The sequence below is a fragment of the Thunnus maccoyii genome, chromosome 15 (assembly GCF_910596095.1).
Source record: "Thunnus maccoyii chromosome 15, fThuMac1.1, whole genome shotgun sequence".
Taxonomy (NCBI): domain Eukaryota; kingdom Metazoa; phylum Chordata; class Actinopteri; order Scombriformes; family Scombridae; genus Thunnus; species Thunnus maccoyii.
In genome coordinates, this window is record NC_056547.1 from 13215723 (window position 1) to 13235034 (window position 19312).

At 39.1% G+C, this 19312-nt stretch overlaps 2 protein-coding genes across 4 annotated transcripts; one reads left to right on the forward strand and one right to left on the reverse strand.

The window, feature by feature from the left end:
* Positions 1-2056: 2056 nt before the first annotated feature.
* Positions 2057-4520, reverse strand: cks1b (CDC28 protein kinase regulatory subunit 1B). Its single transcript, XM_042435572.1, has 4 exons — positions 4407-4520; positions 4108-4175; positions 3778-3905; positions 2057-2880 (listed from the first exon to the last, which is right to left on the reverse strand). Exons 2-4 carry the CDS (start codon positions 4164-4166, stop codon positions 2831-2833), a joined length of 237 nt encoding a protein of 78 aa, XP_042291506.1. The 5' UTR covers positions 4167-4175; positions 4407-4520; the 3' UTR covers positions 2057-2830.
* Positions 4521-8536: 4016 nt separating this feature from the next.
* Positions 8537-18764, forward strand: pbxip1a (pre-B-cell leukemia homeobox interacting protein 1a). Of its 3 annotated transcripts, none has more exons than XM_042435569.1 (10): positions 8537-8683; positions 9486-9613; positions 10618-10702; positions 10815-10882; positions 11654-12269; positions 13688-13921; positions 14764-14807; positions 14928-15023; positions 15199-15379; positions 15523-18764. In XM_042435569.1, the coding sequence occupies exons 2-10, from the start codon at positions 9542-9544 to the stop codon at positions 16548-16550; spliced, it is 2424 nt and encodes an 807-aa protein (XP_042291503.1). In that variant the 5' UTR covers positions 8537-8683; positions 9486-9541; the 3' UTR covers positions 16551-18764. The 3 variants fall into 3 exon arrangements, with proteins under 3 accessions (XP_042291503.1, XP_042291505.1, XP_042291502.1); XM_042435571.1 differs by lacking the exon at positions 8537-8683 and adding an exon at positions 8730-8922; XM_042435568.1 differs by lacking the exon at positions 8537-8683 and adding an exon at positions 8964-9066.
* The last annotated feature ends 548 nt before the right edge of the window (positions 18765-19312 follow it).

Below are 19312 nucleotides of genomic sequence, written 5' to 3' on the forward strand. Positions count from 1 at the left end.
TTTTTTTCTGCGCAGGAAGGTTTTTAACTGAGTGAAATGACCCGGAAGTATCTAAGTGGCAGCCATGATAAGAGCGGGTCGAATTCTCTAATTGCTAAGGAAAATTACTTCCCTTCTAATCTCTTTTAGCATGGGGTACACGTGACCATGCTTCACGAAAGGAAAGGAGATAATTCCATCCCACGATGCAGCAGCAGCGAGCTCCATGTCTCCCATTTTGCTGTATAACTCTGATACACTCAGCTGCCCTTTTATATGCTACTAATTGAAGGTGGGGATTGACATGGGGATATATACTAGTCAGCAGGGTAGATGGACTATTGGCCAATTGTTGAGTGCAGTAGTGTTGGGTCCTTGATGATCTGATAGTAATATCTTTGGGGAATCAACTATTTTGTCACATTACACATCCAGAGCCTGTATCAACCAAAAACAACTTCAAGGCGCAATCAAGAACATTTCAAGGTGTTTAGTGATATATTTGGTAGTTCTTAAGCTCATAAACAGATCATAATTAGCCATCAACCATAACACAGAAGTCTATCTTTCAAGAAAAAGGGATATGAGACGTTTTAGTCAGATGTTTTTAATTCAACATGTTTGAAACTTAAGAATAATGATATGTACAGTAGTAGATTTGTAGGCTTAACATGTTATGTTCGGCCTATCTTGCATACATTTAACATTTAATTTCATACAGTTGGGATTCAGGAAGGTGAGTGTGAGCAAGCATTCTCAGTGTGACAATTTCATTTCCATTTTATAAGTGGTAGCCTATATTCCTTTTTTAAAATTCAATTACGACCTTGGTAATGAAGTAATATTTTTCACTGTGTTGTCCATGTTTATATAGCCTGCATGAAACAACATGGTGAGAACACACGGGGCGATATATACAGTAGTCATGAGGAGTCTGGGGGAACACATGGATACGTTGGGGATGTACAGTATGCTCACTATTTACTTTTATTACAATTGTTGGTATACTGTTATTGACATGCACTTTAAATGCCTGCCTGGACTCTGATGATATTTATGATGGCTGCTATAGATGATCTTGGACTATTGTTTGTCTGTGCTTTTGTTTTGTTATTAATTTTTAATATTAACATTAATGTTTAAAATGTCAAGTTGCCCATTTGCAGGACATTAAAAAAGGTTTTCTAAGTTGTCATGATCACCTGATGGTTATTTGGTCCTGTGCATCATGCCATGCACTTTGTGTAGTGTGATCTATTCACTTTGAAAACAGGTTGATGAAGGATGGCAAGGACAGTAAGGGATCGCCCCAATGTTTAAAAAAGAAAAAGAAAAAAAAATTATATATTCTGGTGAATTTAATTCTCATTTACACCAAACACTAAATGATGACATAAAAACTAAAGATCCCTTTAAAAAAAAAGAAAGAAAAAAGTTTTTTGCAAATTTTACAGGACTGACTGATGTAATGTGTGTGTATATTAGAATGAGAAATTGACTCCCATTTTGCTGCATGCTAAAAAGCAAATAATGTTATTGTCAAGCTTTTGACCAAACAAGGTTAAACCCCATCACTCACACACACACTTTAATTCTAGCGGTACAGTGATTTAAACCAACACAGATTCAATTACAATGGTTTCATTAAAGACTAAATGAATCATAACTTTGCCCATGAGGATTTTAATACTTGTGAAAGCATAACAGATCTATACCTACACGTTATTATATAAAAAAAAAGAATTGACAAATGCAAACCTTACAGAAAGGCACTAGTTTACAGAACTTTTCAAGGCAAAGATTCAGCTTCAAAGACGGCGCAGCAGCTCAGTACACAGCACTAATGAGGGACAGAAGGTGACTAGAAACGAGAAGGTCAACGAAAACAAGTGCTTTAACGCAATATAAAGAAATACCGAATTCCCAAAATCAATGCAGTTGGCTTTCCAACCTCAAACTCCATGATCCAGGTTGATTCTATAAGAGTATTTAAAGGGTATCTGCTGTCACCCAATTTCTTTGATGTGTCAAGTGGTCACTGTGTAGTCGCACTGCCAAAACACAAGTCCACACTAAATACGATTTAAAAGTTTTACATTTATTTCAGAAAGGGCAACACATTCATAAATACTAAGCAGCTCACTGGTACATCAGACCCATTAAAGAGATATTCGTCTTTTAAAAGAAGCCAAAATATGCTCTTATGGAAAAAAGGGATCAAAACTAGTTTCTAGGCAACTCTATTCATGCGGATTTTCATGCACATGACAAATATTGTTAAATGCCAATTTACAGTGTCATTTAAACCGAGCAGCAACATGTCACTTAAAACCGCAGTTTGATGTTTCAGAGACAAACTTCATTTAGGATCCAACTTTTCTATCTGGCTTTTGTTCTGACCTGAGCTTGACCCAGAATGCACTCTGTTAGAATTAGTCAAAATGTTTGAACAAGTTTCACTCCCCATATCTTATAACAATTGTTCTAAAAAGCTGGAATATCCAAGCAGGTTCAGCAAGTTGGACAGATAGGTTAAGTCAAAAGGACAGTGTAAGCTGATTTGAATGTTTCTGACAGACAGCGTGTTGCTGTTAACACATGCAAAAGTCTTTTCCCCCATGAGAAGGGTGATGATTTTTTTCCCCTTCCCCATCAACGCAGACTCCATTCCACAACCACTGTTCATAACTATGATAGTCCTTCTCCAGGTCCAACATGATCAGCCCAAATCACAAGTCATCTACCACACAAGAGCCTGGTAATCTGACAGCATGATCCCTACTTTAGATGAGTTGATCTGTGATGGTGTGTAAGTTGGACTGATCTTCCAATGACCCAGAGAATCTCTGCCTTATGACTTCTGGCTGGGCAGGGGGCGTCGGAACAGCAAGATGTGTGGCTCTGGAGGAGAGAAGAAAAAAAAGGTACACAATATACATAAGCAAAGAACCATACATATGGAAACCCAACTCCCATTCCATCATTTTTGAATGGAGGGTGTGGCTAGGTTTGACACTCGCTGTCCATATGCTTGTGGCCTCCAAATCTATTGAAATGTTTACCGCTAATCTGTACCACCTCTTCAGAAAGGTGTAACTGTACCCGTTTTAACATCACACACCCACCAGCTTTGCTGTACACTGAGAATGGACTTTTCAGTGAAGTAGGAGACATCTTGTTTCCAGCAGTTAAACTTTTGAAATTAACTATATATTCATAGACTCTGGATTTTCAGTGGGGTAGAAGGGGTAGATGTCAATTTGATGGCTTTAATGAGATAATTGAACCTTTTTGTGGAAAAACCATCGGACACAAAATTATTCAGAGTAGAGTGTTTTATATACATCTAATACATGTCTGGAGTGGATCTTAAAATATGTAGTAACCTAGTACCAAAATAAAAGCATCACACACTCATTCTTGGCCTTTCATATATGATAGCTCAGCACATGTGCTTAGAATTTTCATCCATGAGGAGGTTTTCAGTAATAGAAACAGTGTATAAAAAAGGAAAAAAGAAAGTCTGCACACTGTAGTTCCCTTTTTCATTGTTTCTTTGGTCCAGCACCTGTTTTCAAAGGTTTTTTTGGATGTGTGAGTCCACACATTTTTCGATGTCAGTAATAGAAACGGTTACATTTCGGTTCTTTCCGCCCCCCTGCAACTGAAAGACAGTCTGCTAAACTCCCCATCATCTTGAGTTAGTCCTGGTATATTTTCAGATAAGTTGTTGAACAACACATAATGTCTGACCTAACAACATGTGTCATCACCTCTAGCTAGCTTTAGACAAGATACCTGGCTGATGGATCATGTAATGCACCCATCCTTGGCTCTGCTGGACCCCCAGGTTTCTCCATTCAGACTCTGACATCAAATGGGTCTTGGGGACACGCTTGGCAAGGTCCTTGGGTAACATTACATGCCTGTAGAAAAGGAAAGTGGACATTGACAGAAAAAGAGCGCACCAGATTAAAGTTATGATGACGTATCGTGTTACATAATTGCCGTTAGTTTCTGTACAGTGTCACCGTAGTAACATTTCAGTTAAATTAGTTTAGAATAACGTTGACACACTGACAAAGTTAAGTTGCATGTCGTGAAGTTATAAACATGAGCCATACACACCTGTACTCGTATTTGTCATCGTCATATTTATCGGAGTAGTAGATCTGTTTGTGAGACATGACGGAAACCTGGGGGAGAGGTTTTTAACGTTAGTCAGCATTCAAAATCAAAAACAAGGCAAATTAGTACAGATTTCAGTGGCCAACGTGACAGCAAATTGTGGTTGGTATCATCGCCTCGGCGAGGTTAGCTAAGCTAACATCGAAAACAAGCGTTATCTTTGACAACTTCCCTCATGTAAACGCCCAGCTAAATGTTTCTGTTGCTGTGCGAGACGGTGAGTGCCACTTAAAAGTTACCTTATGTGATTTGCCAAGATATCCTGATGAGGAAAAGTCAAATATTCCAGTTTTCGCGTCCTACTTTGGCGAGATGTCTGCTTCACCTTTGTTTCCCTCTCGAATGTCTTTGAGAGCCCGCTTTTCACCGTTCAAAAAGACCTCGCCTCCTCCCATTGGCTAATCGGACCCGAGAGCACGTCTGCCATTGGTCAGATCTGTCGGTCGCAGAAAAATGTCGTAAGCGCCATAGAGCCTCCTAATTGGTCACCATGATAGTAAGGAAAACATCCTGCAGAAAGCATGGATGTATTAGACGAGCTCTTCTAATATATCCATAGCAGAAAGTCAGAGCAACACAATCGAAACATGACATACTTGGGTCATATGTTCACTTATAATGAATTCTAAACATAATATAACATTCATATACTCCCTAGAGAAATTGCTATTGTCGTCTCTGTCAGGTATGGAAATTTTGCTGTCAACTGCAACCAGAGAAAGTATCTATCAAACTACTCCAGCAGAATTATGTATAGGGAATTGAAGTTATTGTAAAATATAGGCTAAAAGTTGACACTTTGGTTCCTTCTGTCACCACAAAGATGAAACGTCAACTCATTTTTTTGGGACTGTACCTTTAGTCAGACTTTTTTGTATGACCTTAATCTTTTTTTTAAAACAGAAAATTAGATTCTCAACTAAAATTGAATTTATTTTATTTGTTTGTTTTTGTTTTGTTTTCTGATTAAATGCCTGTCAAGACAATTTATATTATTCATCTTTTCATTATTATCCTTATTATGATCATTATTATTATTATTATTATTATTATGTGTAAAAATTTCTTTATTAGTCAAATTAGCAAAATTCCAATATACACACCAGCAAAACAACCTTACTGTCTTCAATACTGCACAAACTCTAAAGCTGTGAAAACTAGCGCCTTATGTAATGAATGTGGTTTGTTATTTATTTAATTATATTTTGTTTATGTGCGCTTTTAATTTTTATTTCTTTACTGATGTATTATGATCAGCACTACCTCAAGCATACATTACCTTGTTAGTGTTGTTGGAATGGTAAACCTGTTGTAAATTCCATTGTGTAAATAAAGTTTAAAAAAAAAAAACATGACACACTTTAATGTTATTGCATAACCAGTGACCCAGATTAGGCTTTCAAGGTATTATCATGCATAGATTTTAAGTAGTATTGTGGATTGTGACACAATATGATGTAACAATCAGAGAGACAAGAGTTACATGATGCTTACAGTGCAGAAATATTGTCAGATTAATGAACTGCAAAAGTTATTATTCTTTTAACCAGTTACGTAACACTGCCCCACCCATGGGACACTTTAGCCTTGGTAGCATTGTTTTCAGGATCACTTATACTCATGCTGACTTTTTGGTTGAAAAATTTAAAGATTTACCTTTTAAGTGAGATCAAGGTTATGACTGTAACCAAAAGGGTTGAAGAACAAAAACCTTCTTATTTTGGGTACATTATTTTGGGGCTTGTGCACAAAACTGGGTGCCCGGTAAGTGGTTAACACTCTATTAAAATACCATCCTTCTTTATTAATATCTACTGTAATCTTTATCTTAAAAATGAACCAGTTTTGCCATTCAGCACCGCTGTTACACCTGAATAACAATACAATAACTAAAGTGTACATATTCAGCATATTAATACTTACATAGAATACTTACATAGACATAGAATGCTGCATATAAGAAAGATGAATAAAACATTTCACACTAAATTTGCCAGCATATAATCTGCATGATCAAACAATCAAACATTTATTAAAGTTTTAGTTAACAACAACACAGATCACAGTCAGAAAACGGTCAAATGGTCAGAGCCAAATAATTCTAAGCATTTATTATTTACAAATTAAGTAAGAAAAGGAGATTCTCGTCATGAGAGCGAGTCAGAAAATATCAAGATTTCATTAAGTACTGTATAGTATAGCTATTTAACAGAGTCTGTGATTCTGTAGTAAGCTTACAAATTAATAATAAATTTGTTTCACTGATAAGTTGTCTACCACAACTACCAGTGGTGGAAAGTACTGTAACTACATTGTAATACAATTTTTAGGTATTTATACTTTACTTGAATGTCTCCACTTTATGTTACTTTACCTTTCTGCTCCACTCTACATTTCAGAAAGAAAGATTGTACTTTTTACTTCTCTACTTTTATTTCAGAGCATTATTTTCTAGTTGGTTTGAAGATTAAGATTTACATATGATCAGTCTATAAAATATGATGCATCATTATATTCAATAAACTTGCCAACAGCATATATAAAGCAGTTAATATTGAATCCACCATGACCACTGGCAAAAATTAAATGCTGCTTACTAATGCATCAGTAATGATAAAACAATAATAATACAATAAACATCACTATGGAAGGGGACTTTTACTTCAAGGGCAGTGTGCTGATAATACTTCTGTGTACTTAAAGCCCCCCTCCACTCAAAAATATGTTTTTCTTCTTGTTCTTACAGTTGGATGTTTGAGTTTCACTGTGCAGAATGATGTATGTGCAGGGTTTGACACATATTCAGACTGTTTCCACATTGATCTGCTGAAAGTGGAAAGTTTGCCTGAGCTCACTGAAAATCCGATTTTAAGTGGTGGGTTGACAAGAAGGATTTGTGACATCACAAATAGTTTGGAAGCTGATCCTGGTCCAGTATTCAACTTACACAAGTGTGATGTGGAAACTTGAATCCTTCAGTGCACAGACACTTAGAATGGACTTTACAGTGAAATTGGAAACATCTTGTGTCCAGCAAGTCAACTTTTGAAATTAAAAATATTTGTATATTTATAGAGTCTGGGATTTTTTTACTGAGGGAGAAGGAGAAGATGTAATTTTAAGGATTTTAACAAGATAATTTAACTTATTTTGTGGAAAAACCATATCAGTCTCAAATTATTAGTCAAAGTAGAGTATTTTACATATGTCCTAAAACATGTCTGGAGGGGATCTTTAAGTAAAAATCTTTTACTAGAAATGGAGTATATTCTACATTCTGATATTTTCTGAGTACTTAAATAACCTTAATCCTACTGACTGAGGTACCTGCAGACCCCAGAGGAATACTTTTTGTAATTTCTCACAGGTGCTTTATTCTATCATTCCTATTTTTCATGACTTTGTCAATCATTTTGTTCCTAATGACTTCATATCATTGTTTTCTGTGTCTGTTTTAATTACTGCTTTCAAAAAATACCAATGTATTGGGGTCCTGAGGGACCCTTGTCAAAAGCACCCAATTCTGCTTATGCAGTTTTAATAGATGGAACTATTCATTGAATTCATGTTTGCTATGGGTCCTAATTCAAAGTATCACACACTGATTTCCTCATGTGCTCTGTCGACGATTCTAAATACAACTCTTCCCAGTGTACTGGGAAGGGTTAACCCTAACTATAAAATAATATTAGTGTGCTTTTTTAGATGACATTAGTTACATAACTAATAATGATTTTGAGAAGAAATAAGTTAACATTTTGCTGTGGTAGTTGTGTCTTACAGTAGTTTATTCTTGGAGTGCCCAGGAACCCCAGTCAGTAGTCCTGGTATGTTAAATATGTTGCTAGAATGAGGGATAAATAACTTATCTGACACTATATTGTCAACCAGTTACTTTAATAACCTAACAGTGTTTTGTGTGTTCATTTCAGAAAGCCTAGGTGTAAAAGTAAATGTGACAGTCACAAACAAAACAGTAAACACACTCTAATAATAAAGTAGAAAGAGCCAGGTGATGAAATTAATGTCTATGCTGGTGCAACCGGAGTGGACAGGTTGTCCACTCTGGTAAGTCCCTGCAGTCAAATATAGCTCTGCAGACGTGTCAGTGTGTGGCTGGTCCTGCTGGCCTCTCCCACTTGTATATATCTATATATATATATGTGTGCACGCATGCATCTTGAGAGCTAGGCTCACATATGAAGTTGTATTATTAAAACCCTTGGTGCACATCACCTGTCACTCTCACCTGCGGACGTCAATCACGCTGGGATGCGCTGTCGTTTTTTCCTGACACGACACTTCTACCTGATTGGCCCAGCGTCGCTTCAGGGGCGGGCTCAGCGTAGCTTTTGCTGAAATCCCATTGGACGAGAAGCGTCTGGTCGACGTGACGCAGCTTGGAATTCCCAAAGTTCCCAAGTTCACGGGAAGAGAGGAGCGTTGTTCATGCTAAAAAAAAAACAAAACGTTGAAGGAAAAAACACTGCGGGGGACTGAAGTATAAGCAAGTGGGGTAAATAAAACGTCTTCTTTGTGTTTAAGTGGATGGAGTCGAGCAGGTGTTTGGACGCTGGCTAACAGCGGGGCCTGAATGAGAACGCGGAAGAGTGGGAGTGGGACGAGTCAGCCTACCATCCTTTGTTTACCATCATATGAGAACATTGAATGTGGTTGCTAAAACATATGTTGCGTCTTAATTTGGGTTGTTAGACGTGAACAACAGAGAGATAGCTAACCTAGTGTTTGCGACAAGTGAGTATATACATTAGCTCGCCCGTTTCGGGTGAAATGAACTGCTTGTTTCTGAGGTTTGACCATTTTTGGTCATTTAAGTGCCACACAGATGGAGTGGATGGATGCGTCTGAATGAATGGTTGGCTGGGGAAAAAAGCACCGGTGATTAATATAATCAGGGGATTCCTGTTTCTTCTGACTGAACCCTTTGTTTAACTGCGCAGCAGTATGTTATGGATGCCACCACACCGTTACATAACTTGTATCAACGACAATCTGGTCTTTATCCTGTTTGTGCGGCGTATTATGTTCCTAATTACCATTATTGCCTAGTAGGGTCTGCCTAGTCTGTTATTTTTTATAATGAACATCAAATACTGCAGAAAATGAGACATAGCTTGTCATTTTGTGTGTGTTTTCACGTTCAGAATTGTGCATGCTTATAATTTGGCTAATACCCTACCCACATCCACACTAATAACTACAGTCAGATTAGTGATTACACCTAGATAACTCCCACAAGGCATCCTGCATGTTATCAGGCATGTCCAATGAACACACGTTTCTGTCGTCGTCTGCAGAATATAATAAAGCTGAATCTGTCCCGTGCTGTGCCAAGTCGAGCCTGAAGAGGGCGATGTCTGACAACAGCAGCAGCTCAGGCAGCAGTGGCTCCTCCACCAACAGCTGGACCCTCCTTTCCCCCGAGGTAAGACCAGAGAAACCAGCTCAGGAAACTCTGCTCTGAGCTCTGTGTGCCTGAGGATGGTTATTTTCCTGTCTCATGAATACAGGTCAAGTCAAATGTGGCATGCCTACGCTTGCAACTCTGAGCCTGCCCATGATGGTAAAATCATGTTGAATTTTTGCAGAGTGCCAAGTCAGATGCTGGCTTTTCTGTTTTCCATATCCATTGTCTGTTACGTTGTTTATTCGGTATGTCAATGATGTGCAGGCATTTGTGCATGACTGTGTGTCTGTCTGTCAGAACAATACTTATATTGCAATAACCAGAAAATCCTCCTCAGGTATCCATACACTCAGTTTATTGCCAGTTTATTAGGTACATCTTAAAAGCTAAAACTCATGCAGTCCAATACAACCACCCTGCATTAAATCCTGCCTTCATGAAGGTTATGATGTTCAGTTTTGTTTAAACCATTTTAGATAGATGTTGATTCAACTTTTTTGGACATTTTGGAGGCCCTAGCTTGTGATCCTGTTGAGTTGTAAAGCATTATACAGAGAGGTGTTTGTAATATTTCGGCCACCCAGTTAATATCAATGAGGGTAGATGAAATATGACAACTGAGTTCATATCGCAATATCAGTTTAGGAATGGCATGTGTTATCACATTTGATGGTGGATGTTATTGTTATTGTTGTCAAACTACAGCGGAAATTTCTACCTGGAATCATAATCATTGTATTTCCAAAAACATCATGGGATAAATATGACTCAGTAATTACTTGCTACACACTGTTAATTATGATAACAACATGGCACATCAAAAGTTAAAATAAAACTCCATTGTTCAGTTACCGTGATAGATGATAAACAAGAAATATCGGCGTCTCTGCACAGGCTGTGTGCATGCATGCCTATACTGGGTGTGCCATAAATGTCAAGGTCAGTGTTATTAATAAGAGTACGAGGTGTTAATTTAAATGCTTGTTGGGAGTCTGATCTCTCTGGATCTTCTTACTCTACAGGAAGCTGCTGTTGAGAATGTCGGGCCGGTGGACGACGGCACAGAGAGCCTGGGCGACGTCCCCAGTCTCTCTGAGGAGGTGGCAGGTATTGGAAGTCAAAAATACAGGGGCACGTTAAAGTTCTGTGTTTAGGGTTGTTGAATACAGTGCTTTTAAAGCTTGTGCAGTTTCATATTGTAGTGTTGATGTGATTCCAGGAGCTGCTGCGGAGTTCAAACCCAGTGACATTCCAGTAGAAACTGTCTTGTCTGAAGAAGGCCATCAGGTTGGTATTCAATGAAACTATGCAGTAATTGTATCATGGTGTAAGTTAAGCACACATACTACTGTTTTCTGTGTTTTTGAATATCATGCCAACTATTAAACAAGTCAATATTAAGAGAACAAAACCTCCTAACCCAGAGGGTATTTACATTGTCATAACCAACCGTCGGTGATTAATTTTTGGGTCTAATTTTTAGTTAAATGGCCTTTTTCTTATTGACCACACATATACTATGTGACAATATTCATTTCCAGAATAGCTGCATCCCAGTTTAACAGTGGAACACTTTTTAGATGTTTGACATCAACGTTTTATACCGGACTTAATTGCTCATCCCAATCAAGAGGCAGTACTCTAAATTTACAGTTAAAGTTATGTTTAAGAGTCATACAGGATGAAATCCATCATATAAGGGGTAGAGATACACCAGTAGTAGCCTTAATAGAGTGTGATGCATTTGGCAAGACGGGATGTTGTGTTCCCAGCAAGGTGGCTGATCTCACTATACCAATTCTTTTGCTTAGATATAATTAAGGGTTAAATGTGAGAGGATTAGACCTTCTCTTTGAGTTGTCATAAGTCCCTCTGAACAATACTTTAGGAAGTCATTGACTAAAGGAGAAGTACTAAATACAATGCTGGCTGAGCGAAATGCACCAGGAACACAATTATATCACTTTATTACAAAAGATCACATGTCAATGATGTATATACAACTCTGTAAAAACATCCGCAGCAGGAGTTTTTACCTTTTTATGTCTTTATTTCTAGGTGTGTCAAGAGACCTCTCCAGAGTCCAGTGAGGGTCCCGTCCCTTCCAGTCCATCCCGGATGAGTCCCCTTCCACCCAACCCCCTTGACCCTCCAGACCTAGATCTGGAGAGTCAGCCTCCTGTCATCCATGATATTGTAACTAGTTCACCCAGTGACAGTGAGCTTCTTGGTGCCACACCCTTTGTCACCAACATTGATCTGGGGGCTCCATTCGATATCCCCGTGCCTGACTTCCCCCCAGCTGAGCCTGAGGAGTTCAGCTCTGCTGCTCTCATGACTGAGATCCCTGTCTCTGCTGAGCCAGTGCTTGACACGCCTGCTGATATCGGGGCGAGCCTTTCTGAGGAGAGTCCTGTATTCACTGCTGAACCTGAGGTTAACATCCCCACGGAGACGCTTACAGCCGCTGATCCTCCCTCTCATGTTGAAGCTGATGTCAGCCTCGTTCATGAGAGTACAGAGCCACCAAGCCCAGTCCCAGAGAGCCTGGTGACAGAAGGCCCCATCGCTGATAGTCCTGCACCAGAGACTGTCGGTTCAGCTGAGGCTGTGGAGGAGGAGACGGAGCCATCACAGACAGTGACCCAGTATGAGCGAGAAGAAGAACAAGAAGGTATGGGATTATTCTACATAAACAGTGGATGATGGATGCAAAATGTAGACATGATACAATCACACGATTCCTCCCAAATGTATTTTATATTACTTAAATAAGACCAAAAGTCAATAGCACCTGTTAGTTGCCTCGAGAGACAGCTGTGTTCATTACACCTTCATGGAAATTTGGCCTAAAGTTTGTTAAGGTATGTTCTTCTGGACCAAAGTGTTGGATAGACTGACATTGCGATCCCTATGAGTCACCTCTAGCTGGGCAAAAACAACTCAAAATGATTTTTTAAAAAGCTAATTTTATAAATGAAACGAATGCCAGACAAAGGGGAAAACAGGCAACAGAATAAAATAGTTTAAATAAATGATACATAATTTCTCAACATCTGATATTTTAGTTAGGTGTTGGAACTGTACAAAATGGACAAAATGAGCTGCTGAGCTCCTGTTACCCCCCTTTTTCATCCTCTCTGTGCTTTGTGTCCAATATTCCTCAGGTTTGGTGTGTAGTGTGATGATCTACACAAACTAATTTAGAAATATGCACCATATAAATGCAATATCAGCTGAAATAATTAAGGTTTTACAACTAGATTTTGACACAAGGCCCCTCTTTAAAACAGAACCTCAAGATCAGGTAATAAAGCAGGACCCATCTTAATGCCCTTATCATGTCAGCTGATAACATGCTTTAGTGGTGAATATTTATAACAAAGTTACAATCGATCATATCACCACAAACTTCCACACAGTAATCCAGGGCTTTGGTGGAGGCCCCGGGGGGTCCAAGGCCCAGCAGCAATTAACAGCTTTGCTCAGTTGGTTATACAGCCTGGAGTAAAGAAAGTGGTTAATGTCCCTTTGTAATTAGCACTACTTGCTAGAAGCAGAAAATGAGAGTCCTCTTGCAGAAGAATTGGTTAACATGTTTCTTATCTGTGTCACGCTAGCAGCTGGAAAATGATTTATCAGTGGGACAGGAAGGCATAGACACAGGGGAGAAAATGAGAAACCCCCATGCATGAAATTACTGTTGTCATAATTTAGCAAGAAAATGCCATCCGTTTTCATGAGCGGTACTGACTTTTTGTCAGGCATTTTTAACATGCTGTTTACACAGTGATGTATTTCTCAGCTCATGTATTCACTTAGATTTTGGTATTTAGTATGTGGCAGTCTGCCAGTAGATAATTACAAATTTGGAAATGATTCCAGTTCTGACAATTCTGCCGCCAAAGATGTCAGGATGATTTGTTGAAGTGACTCTGGGCCACATTGGAATACATGTGGTTTTGGTTTAGTCCTCACTATCATCATCTTTCAAAAAAATTAATAATAAAATGTGACAACTCTCTGATGTTTTGCTTTTTCATATTCAGGATCTCTTTTTTTTTCATTTTACTACCTTTCTACTTCCTTTAGAGCCATCCAGTAGTTTTGACTTGGGTGACACAAGCAGCTATGATGAGGGACTGAGGAGGAGAAATGTGCCCTCCTTTGAGGCACCAAGACCAAGAACATCAGATGAGGAAGATGAGGAGGAGGAAGTGGAATTCAAGCTGGCTGAGAAGAAGGAGGAAAAACCATGGTTCTCCTTGAACAAATGTATCGTGGGTGCTCTGGTCCTGCTCTTCTTAGGTTCCCTTTTCCTCTCAGGTGAGTTCCTCTCACACTTAACTCAGACTGCTGCTTCGCTTCTGCTTTTTGTGTATTGCTTTTACTCACAGTTACACCACATTAACAATGTAATCTAAACTATGTTGATATCATTTATTATTACATTTTTATCTTTGTTTATGTTTTCTGTAACTTACAGTATGTTTCTATTATTTTAAGATGTATATTTTAAGTTGAATGCTTGGTGTTGGTCTTGAATCATTGGTAGAGGCTTTACAGCAGTTGCATGAGACATTTGAGAGATTTAACTATATTTTATTGTCAATAGTGTTAAAAAAATACAATAATATACTCAACATTCCCTCCTTTGATGATGGCTGTATTCACGACTTACATTAGCACATTTACTTGCAGTTCTCAGCAAATGATAGATGTCTGTTTTTAGATCTTGTTGACTAAGCTGTACTGTATCAACAGGTTTCCTCTCTGACCTGGGTAATGGTAGGTCCAGTACTTAAGATAAGACATCACTGTAAGCTTCTACTCTAGCTGGCTAACACTCAATAGCTTATCCAAGCACTTATCTGCCCTCACTCCTCATGCAGCGGCAGCAGAAAAAGGCAAATAACACGCAGTCTGGATTGCACAATAATACTCTTTATCACTGTTTGGGTGGACAGTAAAGGATGCTTAGGTTGCTGTATCGCACTTCTGACATGGAATGACAAAAATTTGGCCTAAACAAATAGTTTCTGCATAGTACAAACGTAGCGTCCACGCTCATAGAACGCATTTCACAACAAAGCACAGCAGCTGTGTGTCAACAACAGTCGTCTTTTTTACAACTTGTGTGACAGATGTGTTGTTTTCTTATCCGACAGGTGACTTTGACGCCTCCGAACTGAGTGATGGAGAACAAAGCCAGGTCTGTTCCTACCATCCTACCAATAAAACTGTCTTAAAACTTTAAAGATAAATGCTAGAGAAAAATAAGGATTATCTAAAAGTATGTGTATTATTCATTTGCCAATGATTTTCAATCCAGGACGGACTTAGCAGTGATCCACAGGATATGAAAGAGCTATTGGATAAACTGACACAGGAAAACCAACAAATCGCTCAGCTAGAGGCTCAACTACAGGTCAGTATACAGTCATATTGAGGCTAATGATGTTGTTTTACCCCATCATGGTGTTTCAATAAACTACAAGATATAGACAGTATGTTTACATACAGATTTACATTTACAATCGTCGCCCAAATTGAGCAACACTTGGATTTGACCGAGGTACTTAGCATGTTTCTTCATTCGTCAGTCTCAGAAAGAAGAACTCGACTCAGCGCTGAAGGCAGTAGCAGCAAGCGGTGATGAAAAGCATAAAGCAGATCTGGAAAAAGAAAACACAAAGTTGAAGGCGGAGCTGTCATCTTTGCCTGACCTAAAGAAAGAGCTGGAGAGTCTGAGGGCGAGGGTGACTGAACTCAGCCAACTCACAGGTACGATGTGGCAAACAGGAAGTGAATCAGTTAATTTATTATTATTATTAAAAAAGTAGTCCTCAGAATACAAATCTTTTGACCATTCTCATATAATTAGCTACAAAAGTCAACCAAACTTTTATATGTTGAATCCATTGCAGCTGATCAGGAAATGCCTCCAGCTACCTCAAGCTCAGCCCCTCAGCCTGGTGACAAAGATGGTCAGAGTAATCTGAAATCAGCTGGACCTGAGAGGAGGAAGGATAAAAATGAGGGAGGCAGGCTGAAGGAAGAACTCCACAGGCAGAAGGTTCTTTTGGAGGAAAGCAAGAAGAGGCTGCAAGGGATGAAAAAAGACGGAGGCGACAGGAAGCGAGTCAGGGACAGCTTGGAGGAGATCCAGAAGAAGCTTTCTGAACAAGTTGAGAGGTGGGGGAAGAAGAAGCCACAGGAGTCCAAATGGAAAGGGAACAAAGAGCGGGACCACTGGAAGAAAGAGGAGAAGAAGGAGTGGAGAGGTGAGAAAGACTGGAAACCTAGCAAAGAGGGAGGATGGAGGGACAAAGAAGAGAGGAAGGAGAAGGATTGGAAGCCTCAAAAGCAAAACACTCACAAAGAGGCATGGAGGAAACACCAGGATGAGTGGGAGAGGAAGAAGGATGAGCGCAGAATGGACAGGGAGGAGAGGAGGAAGGAGAAACCGTGGCACGGTCGGCCCGGTAAGAAGTCCCACGACCACAAACATCAGCAGCAGCATGACCATCACCAGCACCGCCAGCCTCATCAGAACAGCAACAAGGACTTCTGGAGAGACCAGGAGCAGAAGCTCAGACGGAACGTCCGCCCCCAGGTGGGCTGCAGCTCTGTGGAGGACTGCGCCGGCAAGGAAGGGCTCTACGCAGTGGAGCTACCTGAGTTCGAGGAGCTTCTGGAGGGCTACCTGAGCAAGCTCGAAGGATCTTCACCCGAGAGCAAGGACAAGATCCGAAAGCTGACCGCTGACTTCTTTGAGGACGGGGTGTTTATCCACGACAGGGTTCTTTTCAGCGACTTTGCCGAGGACGTGGCGGACATTCTGGAGGACATGGTGGACGTTTTAGAAGATGGGCAAAAGGACGACGACTCCCTGGAGGAGGAGATGGAGGAGTTTGAACGAGAGGCCCTGTGGAAGTTTGCTGCCACAGCCTAAAAAAAAAAAAAGAAACATAGAGGGGAAAAGAGTAAAATACAACACAAAGATACAGCAAAAGTGGTGGTTTTATAGGACATTTCTTGCCTACCTTCTCCTCTTCAGAGCTGTAATTGTAGTAGAAAAAAAAGCTTCTGGTACAGAGTGGTTGTGCCTCTCATAAACGTGTCCCTCTGAGTCTTTAATTATAAGCTAGACTTGTACTTGTCATTTTGGACTTAGTTGTTGTTACCTACCTCTGTCAGGCCATGCCTCCTAATGCAAAGTCCTTCAGTAATGTGTTGTGTGGATTTTCCTCTGCTATATAGTGCTTTCTCAATACCTAGTGCATGTTGCAGTTCATAATGTAAACTGATAATATTCAGATCACACAAAAAGACATGGTTTTAAGGAGATGGTATTTGCAAATAATTCTAGGGGGGTTTGGGGTTAAATCTGTTCATATATGTCATATAGTATTAGGTACGTTGTCAGTGACAGAAAGACATGTTTAACTGACTTCTTCTGGCATTTGACTGTCTGTCCAGTGTGTGAAAAAAAACCTGCCCCTTCTCCAAGCAGGTTACGACAAATGCTGAGAAATTTTTGCAGATACCATTTGCCTCAAGTGGGGCGTAATTGTCCAATCCCAGAGGATCAGATCCCAGGTCTTTCAGTGATAAGAATCAGATCAGGTCAGACCAGTTTTGCGTCAGCAGCTCTTGAGTAGATTTGATCAAACACACACACACAGAGTACTGTTTGAGAGCCCTAAGCGTTGGGTTTGACAGGCTATTCAGCCTCCAACTCCCAAATGTCAGTTGACAGCCGATGTGTGGAAAAACCAGGAACCAGTTCGTGAAATGCTGCTCAAAAAAAAAAAAAAAAAGCAATAGGACAAACTAGCGATAGCCATAATTGAATTGATAACTGCTAAACCACTTTAGCACTTTTCTCAAACATTCACATTTACCTAGCTGATTTCTTCTCTCACTTTTCATTTCTATCATGTTTTTTTTTTTTTTTAATTCTACAGTAGTTCTCTTTAAAGAAGTTTTATAATGTAGCCATGGGGACCTCCAACACATGAGAACATTCAGAGTGAAAAGTATAGAGTTTAGTCGCCTATAGTAATCCCCTAAGTGTTAATGGATTTTTAAATTCGCCTAAATGAGATTGGCAACCAAACCAGTGGGTTTTTTTTTTTTCATTTCCTCTTATTTTATTAGTGGGTTGATATAAACCAACATACACACAAGGAATTTAGTGGTTATTTGTTTTTAGAAAAACAATGAACATGAGAAAGCTGTTACGTTTCATTTAGTTTTTCAAGTTTATGCGTTGAATGAGCCAGGCAAAATCCATAAAGTATTATAGAACTGCTTTCTAGTGGTGGCTACTTCTTTGAGACAAAATAATTATTTACCTTTTTTTTTTTGTTTTTAATTCTTGTCTTATTTCAGTAATTGTGAAGTTTTCCCCGTTTAGGTGGATGTGAAGTTAAAAGCGACAGATTGTGATTGTTGGTTCTCATCTTTCAGCGATTGAAAGAAGCTTTGAAGTGTTTCATTATTTTATTTATTCTGTCACGACACTGCAACTTTTCTGTATTTTTAATGAGAACCACAGACTTTGTACATGTCCCAGGCCATACACGTCATTGAATGTGAAAATGGTGAAGTTATACATTATTTTGGTTTTCAGAAATTTAGCTTGCCAGCTACTGCTTACGTGCCTTTATTACTATAAATATGTTCGATTGGAGAAGAGGTTTTTGATTTCATTTGCTTCTGCAAGATAAAGAAGAAAAGTTTACAATCCTTGCGATTTTACTGCTGTTTGTAGGGCAGAGAATGAATGTCATAGGGTTTACACATAAAGTGTGGAACTGATTTTTGTTTAACATTGATTTCTCTGCTGTTGTACAGAGAAACTTTTTTTTTTTTTTTTTAAAGTTTTTAGACCAAAGTGATCGGAAGAAAGCTTAATCTAAACAAATGAATCCTCCTTGAAACACATTTATGAGAGTTTAACCAACATTTGGGGGTTTCTTTTGTCTTTGCGGGACTACAGTATGGCTCTGTGCTTACTGATGATTTAGGAACTGGCTCAGAACTGCATGTAATTGATCCCTGGACAAATGTATTGATAAATTTGCATCATTTCTGATTTCTCCCATCATCAATGATGTCCTCTTTTAGGAAGTCAGTGTTCAATACATTTTTCACCATTAAATACGTCAGTAGTGTCTTTATTGAACCGCTCCAGTTGAATGTCAGTTTTTCTGTTATATTTATATAATATCATGTATTTATGAGAAGAATGGCTTGAACTATTTTACTACTGAAAACTTTACAATGATACATGTGTGACTTGGCGTGTGTGACTCATTCTCTGGTGGGAAGTGGAAGTGTTGGCATGCCAGGCATCTATTATCACAGCTGTGATGCCAAACTAAAATATTTACATGCAGATTAAATACTCGGAGCAGCAGGTGCTGACACGTTCACAGGCACGAAATCACTCACAGCTCGCCAGGTACGTGAGTGAACCAGCCAGTGTGGCGGTCGGTCATTGACCCGATACACTGATGAACGAGAATGTAAGCAACATGACTGAGAACAGGCATTCATTATGAAACTGGAGGGAGAGCTATTCATTCTTTGAATTCTACAAACAAGTCTCCGTAGAAGCATTGTCATACAGTGTTGTAACTTTTATGAATTATTTTGTTTCACTTTTGTCTTAGCGGGCCTATGATTTCTATTACAAGGTACCACCTG